The sequence below is a fragment of the Melozone crissalis genome, unplaced genomic scaffold, assembly GCF_028551555.1.
Source record: "Melozone crissalis strain CALT ecotype California unplaced genomic scaffold, PUWL_Pcris_2 ptg000036l_1, whole genome shotgun sequence".
NCBI classification, from domain to species: domain Eukaryota; kingdom Metazoa; phylum Chordata; class Aves; order Passeriformes; family Passerellidae; genus Melozone; species Melozone crissalis.
This window is the reverse complement of record NW_026535814.1, coordinates 6,530,312-6,554,980: the sequence shown is the minus strand read 5'-3', so window position 1 is coordinate 6,554,980 and position 24,669 is coordinate 6,530,312. Positions and strand designations below refer to the sequence as shown.

General features: G+C 48.9%; 1 protein-coding gene across 1 annotated transcript; it reads right to left on the bottom strand.

Moving 5' to 3' along the window:
* Positions 1-479: 479 nt before the first annotated feature.
* On the bottom strand, positions 480-7,326 carry LOC128941461 (serine/threonine-protein kinase PAK 3-like). Its single transcript, XM_054283237.1, has 12 exons — positions 7,248-7,326; positions 6,270-6,307; positions 5,709-5,831; positions 4,608-4,746; positions 3,863-3,926; positions 3,181-3,229; positions 2,773-2,885; positions 2,397-2,514; positions 1,526-1,625; positions 1,048-1,244; positions 813-950; positions 480-581 (listed from the first exon to the last, which is right to left on the bottom strand). The coding sequence occupies exons 1-12, from the start codon at positions 7,324-7,326 to the stop codon at positions 480-482; spliced, it is 1,260 nt and encodes a 419-aa protein (XP_054139212.1).
* Between the last annotated feature and the right edge of the window lie 17,343 nt (positions 7,327-24,669).

Below are 24,669 nucleotides of genomic sequence, written 5' to 3'. Positions count from 1 at the left end.
GCTCCAGTTCTGCTGCAGCCCAGCTTTTCCTCTCACTGCCTAATTCTTATTATGACAATTCTTTCATTTCTACTTCAAAGCTTCCCTAAATTAACAACACTCTATCCTAAGCTAAACAATCCTCTACTATCCAAGCTCTCTACGTTCTATAGTCCTTAAAAGTTGATCCCTACATCTCCTATTTTTTTTAAACTTTCATCTTTTGCAGAAAGAAAAACAACAGAGCTTTAAATTGAACCTAACAACATATCAAACCCAACCTAACCTAACCTAACCCAACCTAACCTAACCTAACCTAACCTAACCTAACAGCTAACCTAACAGCTAACCAAAGAGCTAAACTGAGCAAATATTTACACTATCATGTTTCCTATCTACAGCACAGCTCCTCTTCAAACTCGGGGGATGGCTGAAGCTCGGCCTAAAGATGACACATCCCCTTTTTCCCTCCTCTCGGCTGGCGGGGCATCAGGGCCTCCTCAGGCGCAGGTGTCTCCTCTCCAGTCTTCCTGCACTCGCTTGGCTGAGATGATCAGAGCAGCCAGGCTGGAGGCAGGATCGCCTGAGGTCACGAAGGGATGCTGCCCAGAGGAAAAAGAACAAAGAAAGGAACTCTTACTTTCCAGGATCGGGCTCAAGCAGGATTCCCTGGCTACCAGCAAGACACACATCAAGCACCGAGGGCAGCATGTCACCCTGCGCCTTCCTGTCCTGGCAGCTTTCTGTGCCACGTGGCCCACACTCCTCCTCCTCATCCCTTCATGCAGGTGTCCTCAGCTGCCAGGCCTTTTTGCCCCTTTGCTTTTCCTTACCTGTAGGAGCTCCTGGGCAGACCAGCGCCTGTCCTCATCTGCCTGCAGGCAGCAGCGGAGGAAGTCGCGCAGGAGAGCCGAGTGGTGCCTGGGGTTCTGCAGTTTTGGGGGCCCGTTCCTTTCTAGCAGTTCAAAAACCTACAGCACATGGATGCAAGAGGACACTCCACCTGCTCCTTTGCTAGCCACACACAGCTCTCTCCACACAGAGCCCTCTTGCTAAGCTGCACCTTACCCGGAGACGGGCTTCCCGCTGGTAAGGAGCTTCCCCTTCCACCATTTCCAGCCCCATGATCCCCAGGGACCAGATGTCCACTTTGGGGCCGTAGGCTTCTCCTCTCACCACCTCCGGTGCCATCCAGCTGGGAGTGCCGACGCTGGAGCTGCGCTTGCTGTGCTCAGGGCTGAGCTGAGCACAGAGGCCAAAGTCACCTGAGGACAAAAACAAAGCCTGTCAAAGCCAGCTACCACTGGCAAAGCGGCCAAAACCATTGCCCACTCCAAGCCTGACCAGGCCATGCTGAATCTAGCTGAAAAAGCAGCTGAGCTCTCCTTCCACGTGCCTGGAGCCAGGCAAATAAGGCATCGGCCGCTTCAAAAACACCCTGACGATTCACGCACTGGCCAAGCCGCGCTTCTGCCCCAGTGGCTGTCACCAAAATGCAAGCGCACGGCATATGCTGGACATGCTGCAGCCCAGCAGGGATACCCACCCAACTTGACGGATCCGTCCGTGCTCACAAGGACGTTGCAACTTTTGATGTCTCTGTGGATGACTTGGCGGCAATGAAGGAAATGCAGTCCTTGCAGGCACTGAGAGAGAAGAAGGAGGGAGGGAAAGTTAACGTGCAGGATCTGATTTCATCCCACCCGCAAGGAAAGAGCTCAACGGGATTGGCGGCTTTCTCAGGGAATTGTGAGCCAGGGCGAAACATCACGCTGCTGTCACCATGAAGAGCTTGCTGCTTCAACACTCTTGGAAGTTTTTTCTAGATTTCCAAGCAAAGGCACCTGGGCTCCCAAAAGTTCCACCGGCCTTGGGTAGGAAGCGCGTCACCTTTGGCTGGGAGGCGGCACGGCAAAGAATTTTGGGGAAGCCTAGTGGCAGCAGAAGAGGAAGCTGCTGGTGACAGCAGCACCTTCGAGCTGTTCCAGAATGCATCGCCATCCAGGCTGCAATGCTATCCTTTGAAGCTGAGGACAGCTCTTTGCCCTTAGCTTGAAATTCTGCCACCCGCATGCTGCCTTCCAGTGGCAAGCAATGTAGGACAGACAGACAGGCTCCAGGCAAACATTCCCAGGCAAAGCTGAGAAGAGGAAGAAAGAGAAATTGAGCCAGTGAGCGAGCACCAAGGCCAGACAACAGACAGGATGGAAGAGTGCAAGAACAGAGCCTGAGGAGTGCGAGGGCACCGGCAGGCAGTACACTTCCCATGCTCTTTCTTCTCCTGTGTGGCATGAGAGCAGCAACAGCAGCAGCAGCAGCAAAAGAAGGGTGAGAGCAAGAAATCTCGGCTCTCCTTAAGCTCCAGCTAGCAAGCAGCATCCGGGCAGGCTTGGGCAAGCACAAGCGGGATCCCTCACCTCCCGACAGACAGCGCCTATCTGTCCTTCCTCCAGGTACACTGCCCTCAGCACATCAAACAAGGTGCCGCCGTCCATGAACTCCATGGCCAGCCAGAGCTCCGCATCCACCAGGTAGCTGAAAGAAGAAAACTATGGCATGGAGAAACAGAATGGGCACAGCCTCAGTCACCCCAGGGCCTGAGCCAGGTTTTTGCAGCTGCTCTCCAAGCTACGTGGGCCACAAGAGACTATTGAACAGCAGCTCCACCTCCTCCCACGCTCTGGAGACCAGCAGAGAAATCATCCCCAGCTCTGTTCTCTGCCAGTGACCAAAGGGCATCGTCTCTTTGCGCTTGCACCAGCTAAAGCTACATTGACACCAGAATATGCCAACCTGTCTAAGTAGGTAACGATATTGGGACTCCTGTTGTCCCTCATGGCCAGGATTTCATTGGCAGCCAGCTCCTCGGACATCTCCTCCTCGAGTGACATGATCTTGATTGCCACCTGCAATGACATTGGCCACCGGTACCTTGAGAAGACGCACCCTGCTCGAGATCACAAGGAGCACGGAGCGAGTGCTGGTGCAATGAGGCAGCACGCTGGGCCAAAGTGCCTTGTCACTAGACAGCAGAGCTTAGCAGAAGCACCAAAGGCCAGCCCAAATGCATTCTGCCCCCTGAGCCTAGACTGCATTTCAGAGGAACAGCCTCTGCTGCAGACATGGAGCTGCCACCCAAACCTCCAAGCAGAGCTCACAGCAGCGGGCAAAGCGCTCCAGAGCTGCAAAATGGCACTGTACCTGTTGTCCGCTGCTGGTGTCAATGGCTTTATAAACAGCTCCAAACCCCCTAGAAAGACAAAAGCAGCAGAAAGAGACCTTTATCCCTTTGGCAGTGAAAGCAAGCCCAGGCAGCAGATCTCCCCAGGCTGCCTGGATGCCTTCCTCAGAAAAAATGCCTGGCTGCAGCATCTCTTCGGCCAACAGCACCTCAGCCCGTCAGCCCTATGCCATGCGGCGCAGGCTGTCCGAGGGAACACTAAGGTGCAGCATGAAGACCAAGGGCCGCTGGAAATCTCCAAGGCGCACGCCCTGCCAGGTCATTTCACAACCTAAGGGGAACTCTCTCCTTGTGCGGGTGTGCATGCATGTGTGTGTCAAAAAAGGGAGAACAATTTGAGTCAGAAGACCGTCCTTGACAATCTGACCTTTCTTGGATGGCAAGGTGCTCTTTCAGGCCCGAAAGCTGCAGGGGCAGGGGTTTTCCCAGCTCCTGCTCCTCACTGCTGCAAGCAAGACACTGCCAGCATCATCTTGTCTTTTATGAAGCCTTTGGATTGCTCTGACCGAGCAGTCCGGGCAGGCCACACGAGGTCAAGCCAGAGCCTGACCATGATTGGGGCTTGCCTGACTTCACGCTTGATATTGCACCAGCCAAAGACCTGGCCCACACTTTTGTAAAATGAGCTGACATCACGCTTACCCTCGCCCAAGTTCCTCAAATGCCGTGTATTTGCCTGTTGGCCGGCCCGGACTCACGATGCTCCCTGAAAGACAAAAGCAGTGCAGGGCGCTCACTGGCCCACAGAGACGCCGCTGCCCAGAGCGTCCCAAAGGCAGCCCCACTGCCCGCAGCTCTGGGCCCTTTGCGGTCCCTCGGCTTCCAGCTGCTGAGACCAGCAAGTGGGAGGGCCATCTTCTCCACCTTTCATCAGGTGGCCTTTCCAAGAAGGCCTTGATTTCTTTCAAGAGCAGCATCCCACGCGATAAGCCAAAATGATGAGCCCTTAAGAAGGGGGCCCTAAGAGGTAACCAAGGGCCTTTGCAGCCTCCTCACTCACACCCACCATCACTGGCAGGTCCACTGCCAGGGGCACAAAGTGTCTGGGCCGGAGGAGGAGTAAGAACCAGAGCCAGAAAACAGCTGGCGCCAGACAGCTGCCTGGGCAATAGTCACTTGCTAGGTGCCAGCCTTCTGCTCAAGCAGAAACAATCTCTGCTTTTGTCTTTGGCCCACAAGGCAGCCCAGGCAGGGCCAAGGCAGGCCCAGCCGCCCTCACAGGCAGCAGGGACTCCCTGAGCGCTGCCGCGCTGCCTCAGAGCACAACACCACCTTCTGCAGAGAGGCCTAAGTGCCTCTGAGACCGAGGGGCAGCATCTGGTGCAGCCTACACCCAGACACGCGCACAACACCCTGCTCTGGCAGACAAGAAATGCACCGGACGTACTCAGTCTCTTCAGGCCCTCCCTCATCTCGGGCTGCTGGGCTGCGCTGCTGCAGGAAGTGCCGGCAGCGGGGGTTGAGCTGGCTGCTGCAGGCCACGCTGCTCCGGCGGCACCAGGCTGAATGGCAGAGCCTGTCTTGCGCTGGGACAAGAAAGGATTGCCCGTCAGAAGGGTGGCTGGCACACATGCCCCCCCTAAGCGCACGGCAAAAGCAAGGCCTTGGGAAGGTGCTGCCAGCCACGGCCAGGCCTCTCCAGCTGGGGCAGTTCCCATGTCCCCTTCTCAAAGGCACCTTCGGGAGAAGCCCAAAGGCTACTGGCATCCAGCCCCTCCCGACCACCTCCATGCTCCACGTCTTCAGCTGTTCTGCAAGACACTGGCAACAAGGTATCGATGGGGCTGCCAAGATCCACAAAGAGATCAGAGCAGGGCCCCAGAGCCTTGCTGCTTTCCTCCTCCTGTCTTTTCCTGGGCAATGAAATCAGCCCGGAGTTGGCACGCAACAGTCTGCTCAGAAGCCCGCAGCGTGTCCCTTCTCTGATCTGTTTCACGGATTTCCCTTCTCTATGGCAGCCTTTAGGGAGCGGCCCTTGGGAGCCGCCTTCCAGCCCTGCCCAGACCCACCGGCCCTTTTACAGTGCAGGCCTGCCGAGGATTCTCCTCTCCAAACTCTGCTCTGACCGGCTGGAAGGGAAGCACAGCCTGAAGCTAATTAGTCCACGGAGAGGGCAGGTCCCTTCCAGGGCCCAGTGTCTCCGAGGTACCCTGCAAGGCTGTCAACTGCGAATTTGGGCCGCGCTGTCCGCTGACCACTGGCAGCCTGCACTGACCACGGGCACAAGGGGCTGACTCCTACACTGAGAGTCACTGAATGCTGCCTCCTGTCTGATCCCAAGAGACACTCTGGCACCCTCTCAGCATCCCAGCTTAAATGTCAAACTTCAGAACCCATTGGCCAAGGCTCCGCGGCTTGCCTGAAGCCGCACTACGCCTCAGCAGGCACACGGCCGCCAGCATCTTCCGCCACGAGCAACAAAGGCTGCTCCAAAATGGGGAAGCCTGGCCCTGCACCAAAGGCAGTGCCAAGCTCAGCTGTCACTTACTGGCTCTGCAAGTTCAGGCTGTGAAGGGACAGCAGCTGAAGGCTTCATCTTCCTTTGCTCCTCTTCAGCCTCTTCCTCAATGACAGAGGCAGCCAGAGGAGCTGCTGACCCTGCTGTTGTGCCCTGCAGGCAGACAGAAGTGAGAGAGACAGGCAAAAGCCAGTGCCTTAGGAGCTGCTTTCTATTGAGCTGGGAAAGGACCCAGAAGAAGGGCAAATCATAGACTTGGATACAAGTGGGCCTCTGAGTCACGCAAACCTGAGGAAGTTGGCTGAATGAGCTGCTACTCCACCTTGCTGTGCATTTGAGCTTCCCTGCTGCCTAGAAGCAGCAAGATGCCTCGGAGCTGTCCCATTTGCCTTTCATCTCTTGAAAGGCTCTTCACTGGAAAATCAGCAAACAGCCAGTGCTCCCTTTGCTACTGCTGATGCCAGCGGGCAGCTGGCCTTTCCTTCAGCCTCCCACGCCGGCACTCCACACTGGGCTGCAACAGGCCAAGCTGGCAGAATTGCTGCACCATTCTCACACGCCAGCAACGGCACAGCTTCCTTTGCCACTCACCAAAGGACAGGCATGTCTCCATCCGCGTGTCAGGTGACCTGCAGCCAGCAAGGCAAAAGGAACCAGAGGCCCTTAGAAAAGTGCCTGTGCTGGCCACTCCCACAGCACAAGGCAGCCCCAACACAGAGCATTTCCCTTTCCCAACATGCCTCCAGGAGCAACAGCTCTTTCCCACAGCAAGCAAGAGAACAACAAGGACGCTAGAGGAGACTCTGTCTGCATTTGGGCCTCTTTTGCAAGGAGAGAAATAGGAAGACGGTGCTGGAAATGCCCGCTGCTCTTCAAAACTTTGAGCTTCTCTTGTGCCCAACAGCTCAAGCTGCATTTCCCTCTTCTCTTTCCTGCATTTTCCATATACATTCTTTTAAATGGCATGCCCTAATTCCCATCCCTTGGCTGAAGATGATAGCCCAGCAAAGCTTCCACAAAGGGTCCCTTCCCTGTGGCAGCTCCCTGCTGAAGCAGCCCAGGAACAGCTGCTGGGCTCAGTAGCAAACCCTCCCTGCACTGCAGTTTCTGCTGCATCACCAAGGCAATCGCAGTCTTGGCACAGCATCAAAGGCTCAAGTCATGCAGCCAAGGCCTCTAAGGGGCAGAATATGGAGCAAAAGGTGCTTTCCTTCACTCCTGGAGAGAACCACTGAGTTGGTAGAAGTACTTCTGAGGATCTCCCCTCAGGGTCTGCAATTTGCAGCTTGTCTTGCTTGAAGCAGCAAGCTGAGGAAATGACAGACCCCGCTGCCACGCACTCTCCCGGGGAGGGAAGCAACCGCTGCAGGTTGCATGGCAAATACTCTGCACGCGCCACCCAGTACAGATGCCCCCTTTGGAGCTGATGCTGCTGGCAGGACATTGACCAAAGCGGTGGCACCTTCAGGGCCATTTTGTTCCCAAAGAAACTGGGCCACTGGTGCGGCATAAAGAGCAGAGCCAAGCAATAGTCGGGCGATGCCAGCCCCAGGAGAAACCTTTACTTACGAGTCAGCTGGGTCAGGTAGTAGCCAGAATAGACAACAGAAAAGACGGTGCAAACGGCGGCACAGACTTGCCCGATCATTTTGGCAGCGCTGTGCGCGTTTGCACGCTGAGTGCCACCCAAGGGAAAGCCAAGACTCCTCTCGGGGTGCAGGCCGTCTGCTGAGAGCTCCTTGAGCACAAGGATCCTCCTGCAGGGAGCCAGCGGAAGAGCTGCTCTGGACGACCAGGCCTGGCGCGCACCGGGACAACGCTGTGCTGACAGCACTGTGACGTGGCACCTCTGGCTTGACCTCACAAAGGCAGCTGCTCTGGGGCTTTCTTGTGCCCAGCAAGACAACCTTCTGTACAGCTAATGCAAAAGAAAAGCCTGGGAAATTCTCCTCACTCACAAAGGCAGTGCTCAAGGCATCCCAGGGGAGCTCAGAAAATGCGCCAATCCGAGCGGCATCCAAGCAATGCAAGCAAACATGACTTTTGGTCCCCAAAGCTTTGACTGAAAGCAAGTCTGCTACTTCTAGGTGGCATCCTAGCTGGTTTGGAAATTGCCACTAACTTCTTCAGTGACATTTAGATGGCAAACGAAGCAAAGATAATAAATTACCAGGACTGTTGTAGGCTGCAGTCGCTTCTTGGCCACGCAAGGGCATGCTGACCTTTGGTCTGACTCTGTTTTGAGGCTGACCTCCCTTTTTTTTTCAGGGAGACCCTGACCTCTTGACATCTTGATGCAAAGCTCCTCTGGTCCTGGTTTCTCTTTCTCTGGCAACTGAGAGTCTCAGAAGATCTGGTAGGGACGTTCGCTGATTCTTGTGCTGCCACACTTGTCTTGTGTCAGAGCTTTGGCAGCGGCCTCCAGCGCACTGCTCTGCTATGGCCTGCAGACGTCAAGCCCAAAGCAGGCCCCTTTGGAATAATCCAAATTTGCAGTGGGATAGTTGTTTGCCCAAGCTCCATGCTCCCTGTAAGATTCTCTGTAGAAATTTGAATAGCCACATCCCAATAGAAATGGGATGCAGTCATTCCCTTCTCTGTGAAAATCCTGAGGCATACCCCAGAGGCATCTTGAAAGTGGAAGAAAATCCTGGGTGGGAGGGGGAAGAAAGTGCATGTAACTCCTCTGCAAATCAACTCTATTCACCTGCGGAATCATGAACCTTGGCTTATCTTGCTTTCCTCGTGACTCAGCACCGACATGTCTTCTGATGGTGGACAGGACTGTGTCTTTGAGGAGCTGTAGAACGGGCTCCTCAGATATTGGATTTACAAGATTGGATTGCACTGCTGCCATGTGGAAGATCTGAAGAGCACATGGGAGTAAGAAATAGGTTTCCCTTAGCATCCCAGGACATGTCAGCTATTTTGTATTTTGAGGAGAGTTTTCACAAGTAGTGGTGACTTGAAGACATCCCAGGATTTGATTGCCCATTCTGAGTCACAGGATTGCAGGTTGACTTTTTAACCCAACACTTTCAAAACCAGGGATTGCCCAAATGGATTTTCTCAAACTTCTACAAATTTACCTCTTCTTTGTGAGCAAAGTTTCCTTGCAGCTTTTTGATCAACTCACAGATCTTCTCATTTCCCGTCCTTTGGCCTTAAGCACTAAAGCACCTCTTTTTTAAATGCAGCTAATATGGAACCATTTCTGCTACTTTGTATAACTTTTCTTGTATGAGATGGAAATAGTCAGTTGTGCTCTGCTTTAAAGCATACTTCATAATTGTAGGACTGAAAACCGACCACAGGAACTTCTCCCAGCATTAGAAAGTATGTAGAATAGCGTTATAAAGATGCCCTGGCAATATTCATTTTATGCTTTATATGTAACTTTATTAAATTTATACTTCAGAGTAAATGTTACCTTGCAGGGTTTCAGCTCGATTACAGGAATTGATTTCCAGCAGTCTAATTTTCCTTTAAGACTGGACAGGGAAACTCATCATTTAGGAAATGAGTTTTTCGCAGTACTGTCATTTCTGGCTTATTCTTGAAATGGCTCCATCTTGTCAACTGAGCCCACAAGTGTTGTAGTGTGTTCTGTTAGTTTATTTAATTACTCCCCTATTTTCTGTATTGTTCCCCCCATTTTCTGTAATGGTTCTGTCCTCACCAGTTCTTCCCGCCATGGTATTGTCTGTCATTTGGTTACCTTGGTTACTCCTGCCTCAGTTTATGTCAATCCTCTCTGTTATATGATTTCCCCTCCCCTGTGTTTCCTTATATGTGAATTTGTTCTCCTCCCTGGGCCCAGTCAATCACTCCCCACTCCTCCTAGTTTGCCAGAATCTTCTGTGCTTAGGGAGACTTGATTGGCTGTGGCTCCGGGGCTCCTCCTTTACATTGTTTCTATTGGGTTTTCTCTCAGGCCCGTTATCCTAAGTCCACTCCCTTGCCTTCCCCTATTGGTTCCTTGTAAACCCCTCCCATGAGTTCCTCCCCCCTTTATAACCCTGTTGCACCCTTTTTTCGAGGTCACTCACTGGCAGACATGTTAGATTCGCCATCTGGGTGTCTGTCACTCCCTGGTTGACAATAAATCTGACAAGTCCCCAGTGAGTGTCCGGACTCTTTACTCTCGTCGGCCAGCGATTCCGTCCGCTGTGAGCACAGCCCGAGGCCTTCTGACGCCGAGGCGTGCTCCCACATTTGCAGTTGGGTGGTGGCCACCCTTCTGCCAGCCAGACCCCTGACCTTAAGGCCACACCCCGCTGCACACAAGAAACTTAGTTTTTCTTGAAAAGAAAGTAATCTGATCCATTAAATTACAAAATGACATCTGAAACACCACTCCAAGGTACTATGTACTTTTAGGACCAACAGCTCCAGGGTAGTTCCCTGCTGTGGATGGATCCCTCAGAATTAAAAAAAAAAATCATTATCCTTGGGAATCTCAAGTTTGATTCAGAGATATCATAGTCAAAAGTCACACCTTGAAACACAACTCCCATCAGTTTCAAAATAAAATAAAATTCTTCCATATATGTGCAATTCAGAGATGAGGAGGAAGGGAGGGAATGTACTGGAAGATTCTGAGAGGAGGAAAAAAATACTATAAAACTACTCATCCTTGTTCATTATTCCACCTGAGTGAACTCCTTGCTGTTCAATTATTAGAGTTAAACTACAAAATGATTAGCCATTGTGTTAAAGTTTAAAGGGTTAACTTAAGAGTTATGTTCCCTCCTTCCCATACCACTGCTCTGGGGATGGGGCACATTGTCACTCATTTCTAATGGAATAGAGGAATATATTACTTCAAGTGGATTCTGTCCGAGAACACAATGTGAGCTATTCTAAGTAGTAATTAAAGTTGCAAGAACTGAGAAATTTGTCAGAACCCTGTTTTTCCATTGCTTTTTGATTCTTGGTCCATAAATTCCTTTGACAAGCCAGACTGTACCTGGAACTAAATTTTCAAATACACTCATGTGTCAGTTGGTCCAGCTCTCTCAGTTGCTGAGGGTTGGACATTTATACATTTACTCAGACCCCTGGTGCTGGAGGAGTGCCCCCAAGCACCTTCTGTAAGCAATACCTGGAAGGTGTCTGGGTGACCAAAAAGTTTACAGTATTCCATATCTATCTGTGTCCAAATACTATTACTGTGTGTTTAAGGTGCAGCAGCACAGGCAGATCCAGTATTACGGAGGAGGTGAAGGTGATGCCAGTCCCTTCAATAAGGTTGGAGTACCCAGGCAGAGCACCCATTTTGCCTTTTGGCTTGCTCTCTCACCTCTTGCCTTACTTGTTTCTTGGCTTTTGCCTTAGACCTGAGGTAGACTGGGCCCTTTTGGGCCCTCTTTTTCCTGATGTCATTTTGCCAAAGGCAGAGTGGTGTTTAGTGTGGGTTTTTCTAGGCTCACAACAGTAGCAGCTTGGCAAAGCTGCATCTCCCAACCAGAAACTGCTTCACAATGACCATTTCAAACTCTGCTGTGAATTTTGAGCTGTTCCAGGGCCAGGCCACCCCTTGTCAGTGCCAACAGATGGTTTTTCCCCCCCAACCACAGGCACAGCTCAGGCGACAGCAGCACCAGTGCTGCTGGAGTCTAGTAGGCAGCAGGAGGAAGCAACCAGTGGCAGTGCTGACCCCACACATGCTGGCTCTTCTCATCTGCCACTGGAACTTCTCTGTAAGATTCAATCTTCCTGCGAGGGTTTGCTGCTGTCCTTTCTGTTTCTCTCCCTGACCACATGGCCACCTATGAAGGCCTCTGTCTTGAGGGGAGGGTCAGACACCATTTTCCCTCCATCTCCCTGTGTCAGGCGCCATCTTGGAAGGGGTACTTCACCATTTTGGATTACTTCTTTTTCTGGGAGGGTTTGTGAGATTTAGCAATTCTGTATCTAGTGATTATTTACTAGGGATTTTTGCCTGTTTCAATTTTGCTTGTTAGTAAACTGCTGTTTTTTTACTTATATCCATTTGTATTTAGTTTCTCCTTATTGGTGGAAAGGGATTAAAACAAAGGGGAAGAACTCATTTTAGAGGGTTCCCCTTCAAAATGCCTTAGGTGAGGCCAATTCCTGAAGATGCTGTGGACCTCAGTGGCCCCCTGGTTTCATCACTTCATCTGAAGTGACGATGAGAGTCTGAGGGCTGCAGGGCTCAGGCAGGTCCCTGCCTTGGCCTCTCGCTGGACTGAAGAGAATCCTGGGGACTAGGGGCTCGTCTCTTTTGAGCATGCCAGGGCCTCCTGGGTGAGCAGGCCCTGACCTGGCCAGGAGTGGAAGGGCGGTGGCTACAGCCCTGGGCAGAGGGACCTGCCACCACTGCCCTTCCTGGCTCTTCCTGGGGTTGGTCCCACTCTGTGGGGACAGGCACAGATTGTGGGGAACTGCAAATTCCATGGAGGGCTGATGTACCAGCTTCCTCGTCCATGTTGGAGCTTGTAGGGCTGCTGGCAGAAATTCCCACGTAGGAGCTGCTGGAGCTGGAGCTGCTGGAGCTGGAGCTGCTGGAGCTGGAGCTGGCAGGCCTAGTGCTGGCTGAAGGCATGTGGGTCTCCTCCTCATCAGCGTGGGAGTGCAGCAGCCTCTGAGCTTCCTTGCTGCACTGGCCCACAATGATGTTGATGAGACCATGAATCAGTTGTGCCGTCCCTTCCCCGAGGCTGTTCTGCAGCCTCAGGACCAAGGTCTCCACATCCAGACCATAGACACAGAGATCATTCAGTATGCTACTCTCCGCAGCCTGTACCAGCCACCACTTGCCCCGGAATATTCTCTGCAGCCTTTGGCACAGCCAGGGCAGCACAGGGTCCAGGAGATGCTGCTGTTGTTGGAAAAGTTCTGCCCATACCTCAGGCAGGATGTCAACCATGGACTCTGGCCCTGCACTTGACTGCTGAGGTAGGGATAGAGTCTCCTGTGGAGAAGATGGAGGGGACACCACAGGGTAATGGCAGCCATTTTCACTCATCACTGGAGCCACTGTCAATTCTCCAGGAGTTCCTCCTGCTTGGCTGCTGGCTTCTAGTGATTCACTGGAGGGAGTGATGACGCACTGTAGATAGTCCCATTCACTCTGCTCAGAGAACCTGATAGATCTTATGAGTGTTCTGCAGAGTGGGCACGATGGATTTCTCAGTGCCCATCGCAGGATACAGCCCAGGCAGAACTGGTGGTGACAGGGCAGAGCAGAAGCCATATCATTCTGAGTGCCCTGGCAGACAGGGCAACTCCAGCTTGTTCCCATGGCCATTTCTGTGCCCTGCAGTACGCTGGGCAGAGCTGAGGATCAGGAGCTGCTCCCCCTTGTTGGTGTCACACAGAGCAGTGTGTGACTATGTGAGAGCCCTCCTGATTGTCCCAGGGAGGGGAAGAAGAAATGCCAAGCCCCATCAAGAAGGAAACCATCTTGTGTGCCAGAATCCAATCACCCACCCCAATTTAGGGGCATGTTTTCCTGCACAGCCAGCCTTCACTGCTGCAAACACCTGTGGTGCCCAGGTGACTAAGCCAGGCAGGGCCAGGGAAACAGTACTGATGGCTCCAGGATGGGCACCAAGAGCTGCTGAAAACAGCCCCCAATACACCACCCAGCACTGCAAGAAGCCTGGCTACACCCTCCAGAGTTTGCTCAGCAGGAGTCAAGCCTGGAACCAGACTGGCTTAGGTTCTGCCAGTACACTAATACAATTAGCGAGAGCTGTGATGTCACAATCCATCCCCGATGATGTTACAATCTGACACTGGGATGTCACCTTCTACCACTCAGTGATGACATCATAGGATGCTCTCCGCCATAGATGCATGGTTCCAGGAGAAAAATAAAGGAGCCACTGTTGACCAATGACCCCCTCGTCAACTAGACCATAGCACCAAGTACCACATCTAGTTGTTTCTTGAACACCTCAGGGATGGTGACTTCACCATTTCCCTGAGCAGTCTGTTCCAATGTTTAACAACCATTTCCATGAAGAAATTCTTCTGATGTTCAACCTGAACTTACCCTGGAACAGCTTGATGCTATGTCCTCTTGTCCTGTCACCGGTAGCCTGGGAGAAGAACTCAGCCCCATCTTGCTAGTCTCCTTTCAGTTAGTTGTAGACAGTGATGAGAGAGGTCCTGACACCTTATGTCTGGCTAACCCAGGGGCCTCCTACAATGCAATAACTGCATCAGTGGAAAAGGGAAAAGTCACAGACGTCATCTACCTGGTCTTTTGTTAGGCTATTAACAAAGTCTTCTGCAGTATTCTTGTAGCTAAATTGGAGACAGATGAGTTTAACAAATGAAGCAGTCAATGGATAAGTAATTGGCTGGATGGCCTCATTAAAAGAGTTACAGTCAAGGTCTCAATGTTCAAGTGGAAATCAGTAGCACGATCTGTATTCCTGTGAACAAGAAATAGGAAAATAAGGAGCATCCAGAACTTAATGGAAGATGTTAGAAAGAAAAACTCTCTTAAAGCATAAAGTACTGATTTAGAATTTGCTCTTGTCCTCAGCTTTCCAAATCACAACATTTCTTGAGATTTAGGATTTGCACTCTTGCACTCTACTAGTATAAATAGAGTTGCAATACTAGTCTCTGAAAATGCAAAATCCAGTCCCTCATAAATTCTGTGGAGGTAACTGCCCTGACCTGGTAAAGAGCGTCCACTTAAAACATCTAAACGTTAACAGCTGAAGGCTGAAAATCTTCAGCTTATGCTTTTCATAAGCTCCTAAATTATTGCTAGTCTCTCTAATTACTCTCAAGCTGCTAAAGTCAGTTCTTTTTTTTATCTGCCTTTTAGAGAAAAATTAAACCACAAAAAACCCCCATAATTCATTGTTCTGCTGTTACATGGCTCCCAGCAGAAGTACATAAACTAGAGTTTACTTCATCCGGGACTAAAAGTTCTACCATGGGCATAAACAGGCAGATGTCTTTTTATGGACAAAGTTGCTCTACAAAACAAACTTTAACAAACTACGTCAAAATCAGCCAAGGCAAAAGTTAACATATACAGATCATAGATATAGAAAAAATGTGTTAATGAAAAATACTTTTTTTGGTTGGATCTGGGGCTTTTAAAAAAATGTTTCAGAGAGAAAGTAAAGTTACTTTACATCACTGAACAACTGGGCCTGAGGTTAAAAACAAATGTGAAAAAGCTAGGATATACTGAAATTTCATTCTGATCAGCAGGAATTTAGAATGGTTTATACAGCAGTTAAGTAGGATTTCAATCTGATTAGCATCAAGACTGCACGTTCATCTCAAAAGGAAAGTTTGTAATTGAATTTGTTTGAAAAGTACTGATATACACGACTTTGGAATGCTATGAGTGACTACATCTGTTATACCCATTTGGAAGTGGGATCTCTCCCTCATGAACACCCCATAACATGGAACACCTTGGGAGGCCAAGACTAAATTTTTTTCTATCCAAAATTAAACATTTATTTGGAATTTCCTAAATATTTCAATGTTCAAACAAAATTCCTTTTTCCTCCAGAGGAAGTGCAAAACAAATTGTTGCAGGTGACTCCCTTCTGAGGGAAAAGAAGGGCCCAATATGCCAGCTGGACCCACCCCACAGGGAAGCCTGCTGCCTCCCTGGTGCTCTGGGAAGACACAGGAGTAATCCCTGAGAAAATCCCTCACGTAAGAAAATCCCTGATCTGGTACAACCCTCTGACTTTTAACCTCTATTATTTGTCCAAGTGAAGAGATTAAAGGATAATCAAAAGGACTTCGGGGCATTGGGGCTTTTGGTCAAAAGAGTAGATTTTACTCTCCTGCATTCCTTCAGTGCCAGCACCAAATACTGAAAGGAACAGGAAAAGAAACCAGGCTTAAAGGCTGCTGCCATAAGTGGAATTTTGGGTTTTATTACCATGAGGTGGTACACACAGCACCAGGCCTGCTGGTGACAGGCAGCATCCATCTGTCTTGGAGAGGGAAAAGTATTATGGCCCATGAGTTGTCACAGCTAATTGAGAGGGCTTTAAACTACATTCAAGGGAAAGAGGATAAGGCACAGGACAGCAGTTTAGGAAAGTGATTGTCCCATTGTACTAAGCACTGGTGAGGCCACACCTTGAGTTCTGTGTTCGGTTTAGGACTCCTCACTTCAAAAAAGCAAAATGAAGCGCTGGAGTGTTTTCAAAGAAGGGCAACAGAGCTGATGAAGTCATGTCTTATGAGGAGGTTGTAGTGAGGTGCAGGTTGTCCTCTTCTGTCATGTCTCAAGTGAAAGGACTAGAGGAAATGACCTTAAGTTGCACCAGAGGAAGATCAACTTGATATTAGAAAATTTCTTTTCACTGAAAGAGGGCTCAGGCATTGGAATAAGTTGCCCAGCAAGGTGCTGGAGTCACCTCTGGAAGCATTTAAGAGGTATCTGGATGTGGCACTTGGGGATATGGTGTAAGAGTGGTTATAGCGGTGCTCTGTTGATGATTAGACTAGATAATCTTTAAAGTCTCTTCCACCCTGGATGATTCTATATGATTCTGTGTATTTTATCAGAAAACTACATTTTTAATCTGAAAAATGACTACTGAGAAATACTTCATCTGTTCCAGCAAGACCTTAAGCTTCTCAGGTGGAGCACTGGTATGGAGTTCAGGCTAAGCATGAGAAGCTTTGCACTCAAAGATGCCTTTTCTGGCTAGGCCCAGCAGAGAGCACAAGGGCGGTAGGTATCTCTGCAGAGCTGGGCTTTGGAGTGGGTCACTCTCTCCTCTACTTTCTGGCACTTTGCTTTTTCCTGGGATGACAGTGACGGCTACCCTCTGGGCTGTATGTTTGCTCCCATTCTTGCCTGTGTGAGGTTATTGGCCAGGGGAGCTCGCCTCCCCTAGGAACACATTCTCGCCATCCAGGGCCTGTGGGCTGAGTCACATCTACAGATGGCTCAGGTGTCTCTACCAGAGTGACCCTGGGGGCTCACAGCAGCCCACTTGATCAGAAAAGCCAACAAGGGCCAATGGCCCTGAGGATGCTGCACGGCAGTCATGCCTGTTTAGTTATGGTGTTTGCTGCTTGCTAAGAAACAAGTCACAAAGCTACAACTTTTCCAGTTCATCCCACACACTAGCATTCTCTGGGTTCAGAGTTACCTGTGGTAGGAATTTTGAAGAAATATCAGAAAAAAACATGACATGCTTAATATGGCTTTTCCTTTCCTTCATCAACTGCCTTTAATATTTTTTCCTGCTCTCTAAAGAGTATCAGTCACTATATAAACTGAATGCACCTGGAAACAAAGTTTCAAAGAATATTGTGTATAAACCTTTCTACGTTTTGTTGGGGGGGTTTTTTTGGTTTTTTTTTTTTTTTTTGTTTGTTTGTTTTAATTTTTTTGTTTTGTTTTGTTTGGATTTAGGGTTGGTTTTGCTTTGGTTTAATTTTGGGTTTTTTTTCATTTATTTGAAATATCCCTGCAGTGTTCATATTAACAGTGCTTTTGGTATTACCTACTTTTCCTATCCATAATCTGCTATATCTTTCCCTTTCTTCCTCCTCTCCTCTTAAAATACTTATTTTTATATCAATGCATAGGGGTTTCTTTTTTCCTCTGCTTAAACTGAATTCTAACTGCATTAAGGAAACTTTACTATCTGACCTTTCAGGAGCCACTCTTGGCAGTCACAATCCCACCACCAGAGACTTTCACTTCTGGGGTCAAAGCCCCTTTGCTGGTAAGCAGATATAGTACTAGGCATTATTGGAGTTTTCCTCATCTTGCATGAGGAATGCCTAGCCAATCTTTCACTCATGATTTCTCTATAAGCATGACTGCTGTTTTTTCAGTACTACTTCCATTGTCCTGTCTGCATGAGAAAGCACTACTACTACTCTGATGGGTAGAATCCAGGGCCTGGGTACTCTGATGCGGAAGAATCCAGGGCCTGGGGGCCTCCTCTCTAGGGGATTACTGTCACATCCATGGAGACCAACTTCTGACATGCTGTGTTGGTCTGAATGGGAGGTGGACATCCCATTGTGATGTTACAGGGTAGTGGAAGTGGATCACTGGCAGTGGACTGTGACATCACCACATTGGTTGTCTCCTTGTGTCCCTTACTGTGTACATTTACACGCTGCCAGAGCCTGGCCCAGTCTGGATTATGCCTGGACTACTGTTGAACATGTCCACGAGGTCTAGAGAGTTAATCCAGGTTTTTTCTAGTGCTGCATGCTGCCATAGGCAGCTCTCAGTACCCATCCAGGAGCCCACATTAGTATTTCCCCTGGCAATTTCCTGCCAGGCTCAGGCAGCTGGGCACAGCACAGGTGAGGTGTGCAGATAAATGCCCCCCTGGGGTAGCCACAGACTGAGTGCTCAGGCTTGGGGAGCTGGGAGGATTCTCCTTGAGGGGCCTGAGCATTTCATCCTCCCCCTTCCCAGGACAGTTCATGACCACAGCATCCCCATTTTGCAGTGCGTGACACCTTTTGGGAGTGCCAGTGCCAGCAATGGGGAGCATCTTCTCATTCTTAATTCAATCCAGACTGCCAAATGTTATAGACAGGGCCACAGAAACAGAGTGGAACTGCCCCATCTGCCGCGATGCTCGAGATGACCTCACTTACGTGATGCCCTGTCTCCATCAGTTTTGCCTGACTTGCATTATGCGTTGGGCAGAGATGCAAAGAGTGTGCCCTCTCTGCAGAGAAGTGATAGAGGCTGTCAGGTTTTCTGTGCAGACAGACAGCTATATAGACTGTGTCTTCACAAGTTCTGAAGAGTCAGTAAATGCCAGCAGCTGGACAGGAATAACTCTAGGACAGCTGGTTAAAAACAGCCCCTTTGTGGAGTCCCCTTCTCGTGCTCGACGGGAGATACTACGCACAGCAGGGCATCGGGGTGCACGACCAGAGCCTGTGGGTGGCCTCCCGCCTAGAGTATGGGCAGAACTTTTCCAAAGAGAAGAGCATCTCCTTGACCCTGTGGTGCCCTGGCTGCGCCAAGAGCTGGAGGCAAAGTATGGGGTTAGATGGTGGATGGCAAGGATTGCAGAGAGCATTGTCCTGCATGCCGTGTCCCTCTGTGGTCCAGCTAAGAATGTCTTGGTCCACGTGCTTCAGGACTTCCTTGAGGAACATACAGAACCTCTGATCCATGGCCTCATCAGCATCATTGTGAATGAGTGCACACAAGAAGCCCAAAGGCTGCTACACTCTTATGCTGTCTCACAGAACAATCCTGTGTCCACCTCCAGCAGATTTCAGATGGATACTACCGCTCCCCACCCAAGCCCTCCCAGCAGCTCTGCTGGCTCCAGTGAAGAGGACCAACCCAGCACATCAGAAGCTGTTCTCCACACTCTCCACCCATCTACTCCCACCCCTGCAGAGCAGGAGGAGCTGAGGGAGGAGGCAGTGGCAGAGGAACCTGCCAGGCAGGAGGCCAACAGCATTGTGCCCATCTCCCTCAGCCCTCAGGAAGAAAATCTTGCCCTACAGGCAGCCCCTGCCAGCAGCCAACCTAGCATATCAGAAGCTGTCCTCCGCACTCTCCACCCATCTGCTCCCATCCCTGCAGAACAGGAGGAGCTGGAGCCAGCAGTAGTGGCAGGTCCCTCTGTCCAAGGTGACAGCCCCTCCACTCCCAGCCAGGGTAGGGACGCCTTGCCCAGGAGGCCTTGGCGTTCCAGAAGGAGGAGGAGGTCTGCCAGCCATCTGGACTATCCACAACCCCACAAGAGACCACCCGATCAGCAGCAGTAGCAGGGCTTCAGTAAGTTCTTATTAAAGAAAAAAGAAATAAATTGCTATATCCCTGATAAAATCTCTAGGTGCTGCTTTCACTCCCTTCTCTTACTGTCTTTCCCCGACCCTGTGCACCCTCATTAGCCAAGGGCCTTGGAGATCCAGGATGATATTGGGAGTGCCTCCTCCCACAGGAATTTCTTCTGCAGCCACAGCAACAAAAGTGTTTCCAAAAAAAGCCCAGAAAAAGAGCATTGCATTTGCAAAGGAGAATGTGCAAAATCAAGGCTTGTGCCTGTGCCCAGATGGCACGACCATGCTGCTCCCTGCAGCTGAGGGGACAGAAAGGGCCCTGTAGCTACCTGGTCAGAAAGGTTTCTGGGAAAACAGGCCGGGGAGCTTCAGAGCGCAACTTCTCTGCATCCAAACACCACTCTGTAGGGAAAACCAGAGCTCTGTGACTGGTCATAGAACACTCTCAGAGAAGATTTACTCTGGCAAAAGAGAATGGTAGTTATGAGGCTCCTTGAAGACCTGCACTTTTCATGAAGGAATGTTCTCCACTGAAGACTCTCCTAAGTTGAGCCCCTGACTGATCCTCAGGAACAGTCCAATGACCTTCTTGGTAGAAAGTTTTTTCATGTCGAAAAGAGAGAAACTTTTAAAAGAGAAAAAGGAATTTTTTGCAAGGTAAATTACAGCCACAGAAGAAGAAAGCCATTATCAGAATCACAGACCTTTAAGATCATCAAGTCCAACCCATGCCCTAACACCTCGATTAAATTGTGGCACAGAGTGCCACATCCAATCTTTTTTTAAACACATCTAGGATGGTGACTCTGCTATATTCCTGGGCAGACAATTTTAGTACTTTTTCACCCCTTCTGTAAAAAACTGTTTCAGGAAGGGTATAGAAGCACTAACAGAAGCATATACAACCAAGGCACACATGACTAGCATGTCAATTTACTATTGTCTCCAAAACAAAAATGATGCCTCTAGTCTATTTTATGCACACAGTGAGGAACTAGAATACTCAGCTATTGGAATCTCAGGTATTGGAACACTGGCAGCTCTACAGAATGGGTTAGATTTCACAGAAACCCCAGGGGCTTAAGTGAAAATCATCTAGGAAAGCAGGAAAAGGAAAGCATTCATTTTCCTCTATCAATGCAGATAGCTTAAAAAGAAACACAGATGAGGCAGTAAGCTTGACATCAAGTAGCATGTTTTTAAAAAGGTGTTTCCAATTCATGGTAGGGTGACAGCAATAAGTAGAGTAACTTTTCCAGTCAATTAGGCTAGATCATGAAAGCACTACTCCTAAACCCAGCTGTTTTGGCAGGCAGTCCACCCAATGAAGAAACTTCAGAGCAGGAAGGTTCACTTCGATGGGTAGTCAGTGGAGACAGCCAAGCAATTGCAGAAGGGTGAACTGCAGTGAAGAAAAAAACAAAACCACCCATCTGCTGACTACTTCACAGCTCTGGACATGCACTTTGTGAACAAAGCATTAATGTGACCTCAAAGGACACATTTTCGAAGACATTTGGCATCTGCGGCATTCAAAATATGGTGTTCACACCAACTGCTTAAATATCCTCAAAAATTGGATTTTGAGTGAAAGTAGAATTTAACTGATATTCCATGACTTTTTCTTGGGTTTTTTTTTTCCCACATTATATTTAGAAGCGTAGGTAGACGTTCCGGATAAATATTATATTATCACTACTGAATGGAAGAGTGTTTTGCACTCTCAGAGGCAACATAACACCTTGATGCTAACAGGAACAAGAAGCACGCAATTCCTCTTTGCTAGAGGAATGCAAATTGTCATCATCCCCTTCCTGCCAGAGCTGGCAAAAAGGTTTCATGGGGTCTTACAGCCAGTGCTTTGAGTAAACAAAAAAGGAACAACTGTGGGGCCTACTATGACTTAATAGAAGTCAACATTATCTGCATATGAATAAAGGGGACAAATTCCTGGTCAGATGCAGTATTTAGAGAAAACAAGCCAAAAAATGGGGATTATAGAAAATTCTCTTGAAGTGTAAGATTTCTTCTGATAATACTTTTTACTTAATAAAATTCCAAAGTTTCTGAGAACATGAACATAACTTCTTCACTGAATTTGGACATGTATGTTTTTGTATGTTTAAGAATAAACACCACTGCCATGGACTCACTATTAAAAGTACAAAAATTGAAATTTACTTGCCATACATCAATGTCTTAGTGATAATGACACAAATAGACCAGCTGACAAGTCTAGTTGGAGTACACAAAATTACTAACAGTGATTGCTTGTATTATAAATGTTGTTTCCCTCTGTTAGAAAAAATATTCAAAAAATAAAGCAGGTTAAACCAGACTAAAGAACAACATTAAAGAGTTATGTCTTGAACCATGTAGACAGTGATAAAGGAGAGCAAGTCAGCATAAGTCTTAATAACTTCACTTTTGTTAAAATGTAGGAATGGAAAACATGCTACTTTCCTGATTGGAAATTCCAATGGTTGGCTTGGAGCAACTGAATGAGCAGCAATACTTCTCCCCATCAAGACAAGTCAGCTTATTTCTTACAGCTCTGTCTTTTCTTACGTGTATTTATTTTCAGGCATATGTATGAACTTTCCCCACCTGCTGAACAAGAGGCTGGAAAGCAACACCATGGAAAGGGACGTGGAAGTCCTGGGCGATGGCAAGTTGAACATGAGTCAGCAGTGCCCTGGTAGCCAAGAAGGTCAAGCGTGTTCTGGGGAACATCAGGCATAGCATGGCCAGCTGAACAATGGAGGGGATTGTTCCAATCTGCTCTGCACAGGGGGTTTCCTCACCTTGAGGCAATTTTGGGCACAAAATTATGTTAAATATGTTTAACTGTTAAAGGGTATCCAAGGAGGGCCATGAGACTTTTGAAGGGTCTTAAGAAGAAACCATAAGAGGAGTGGCTGATGTCACTTGGTTTGTTAAGCCTGGAGAAAAGGAGTCTGAGGGGAAATGTCATCACAATCTACAATTTCCTTGTGAGAGGAAGAGGAGGGACAAGCACTGGTCTCTTCTCTGTAGTGACCAGTTATAGGGCCCAAGGGAATGGCCTGATGTTGTGTTAGGGGTTTAGGTTATACATTAGAAAAAGATTCTTCATACAAAGGGTGTGGGCACTGTAACAGGCTCCCCAGGAAAGTGGCCACAGCACCAAGCTGGTCAGAGTTCAAGGACCATTTGGACAATATGCTCGAGCACATGGTATAACTCTTATGGATGTCCTGTGCAAGGCCAGAAGTTGGACTCAATGATCCTTGTGGGTCCTTCCAACTGTGAGATGCAAAGCTGTGTTTCATGTCAGGTACAAACAGGCGACGTGTGTATTTGTGAATGTGAAATGTGTGGACCCTGACAATGGAAGAGCTGTGAATTCTAATAATAACTGAGGAAAATAAAGTATGGAAAAAGGCCTTTGAACCTATCTTTTGTTTGCAATTAACCCTGGTTGATTTAGGAGCATTAGAATCAAAGTGTTAAAAACGTTGCTTTTTGCTTGCATTTAATCCATAAAAAGCTCTGCAATAATAACCTTTTGAAGTATAATTTTAGAATATTACTTGTATCCTTGAAACTATAGCTTTAGAATATATATAAAGGAAACATGCTTATCTCACGCCTTATTGAAGCAGAGCAGCTTGAGAAAGGAAGATGAACATCGCCTCAAGGGTTTATGGTTTCAACCAAAGGGAAGCTGGACATCACTGTTGTTAGATTTATAGCCTCTGCAATTAAAAGGTGGACCCACATCTGGGGAGTTGGACTCCACCAGATGGGATTCGTCTTTCTTCTTTCAGAAACTGGACCATCAGCATCTGGTGATACTCCTTTGAGATACATCCTGAGAAATTAAAATCACAATAGTGTATAGAATTGTGACATAATAATTTGGAATAAAAATTGCTGATGAGTAAAAGACTGGAAATAGAAACTGCTGAAAGAAACTGATGAGTACCCCTATAAATACCTGTAACCATCAATTATCGCTGTGCAGTTGGAGGGAAAACTTCCCACACTGTACCCAGCACTGTATTGCTCATACTTTACCATATTAAATAATAAATTGATTGCTGCTTGAATATTAGCCTAGTCAAGCTTCTTATTCCTAACACAACTCAGAACATTCTGTGATTCTTCAAATTTTTTTTATTGGTAAGGAGCACTCTAACCACTGAATGTTTAGGTTTTAAATAAATAAATAAACAAACAAAGAGATGTAATAAAAGTGCAACTCCAAAAGTTATTTCTGCACCTTTCTCTGAAAAGGAGCAAAGGCTGTTATCTAAGCCAATGACCCTTTTCAACATGCCTTATTTTCCTAAAGTACCAAAACCTATATTTTTTATATTTCTTGAAACCATGTTCAGACAAGCCAAACAGGTGTAAAATTGCTTTGGCTGAGCTGGGGAGTAGAACACACGGTTGAAATAAATTCCAGAGCCTCCTTCCTTCAAGTGCATCAAGTGGAGAAGGACAGACCACGGTAACGGCAAGACTTTCCAGGGAAAATGAGGAAGAGTACTGGGGGAGAATGGCTAGGGAGCGGGGAGAGAGGAAAGATATGAAAACTGCCTGGTAAAGATTTCTCTGCCCCTGTCTCAGACAACATTGCATCGGCAAGCACCCAGGCACGCTCATGCAAATACAACACACGTCGCGCTGTCTGCCAAATCTCGTCCTCTCGTCGGGCTGGGCGCCAACGACGCGAAATGCAATCCAACGGCGTCCCGCACCCTCCTCCCAGTAAAGAGTTATTTTAAAACTTTACGCATAGCGCTCGGTAGCAACAGTGACCAGGGATAAAAGGGCAAAGGAGAGGGGCAAGGGAGGGAGCACAGGAACAAGAGGAAGGGTAAACCCTACCAAAGCTGTTGCAAAACGGCTGCAGCAGCATCAGCGGGGAAACCCGGGGCGGGAAGGATGGCTCAGAGTCCGGGAGAGTCGGGGACAGCGTCCGAGCTCGGGCGAAGCACCTGGCGCCGGGCTCGGCACTGGCTGCCAGGGTGGCCCCGGCCGCGCCTGGCACTGAGGGCGCTACCAGGGCCGGTGTTCCCCGCAGGGGAGCGGAGCGGAGCCCGCACGGGAGGCGAGGCGGTGGCAGCGCCGCAGGAAGTCGGCGCCCGAGGGGGCTGGCACGGGGGCGGTGGTGGGGCGGCCCCGCCCGGCCCGGCCCGCCGTCCGCAGCGGTCGCCCGCCGAGAGTCGCCGCCAGCGCCCCCCGTTTC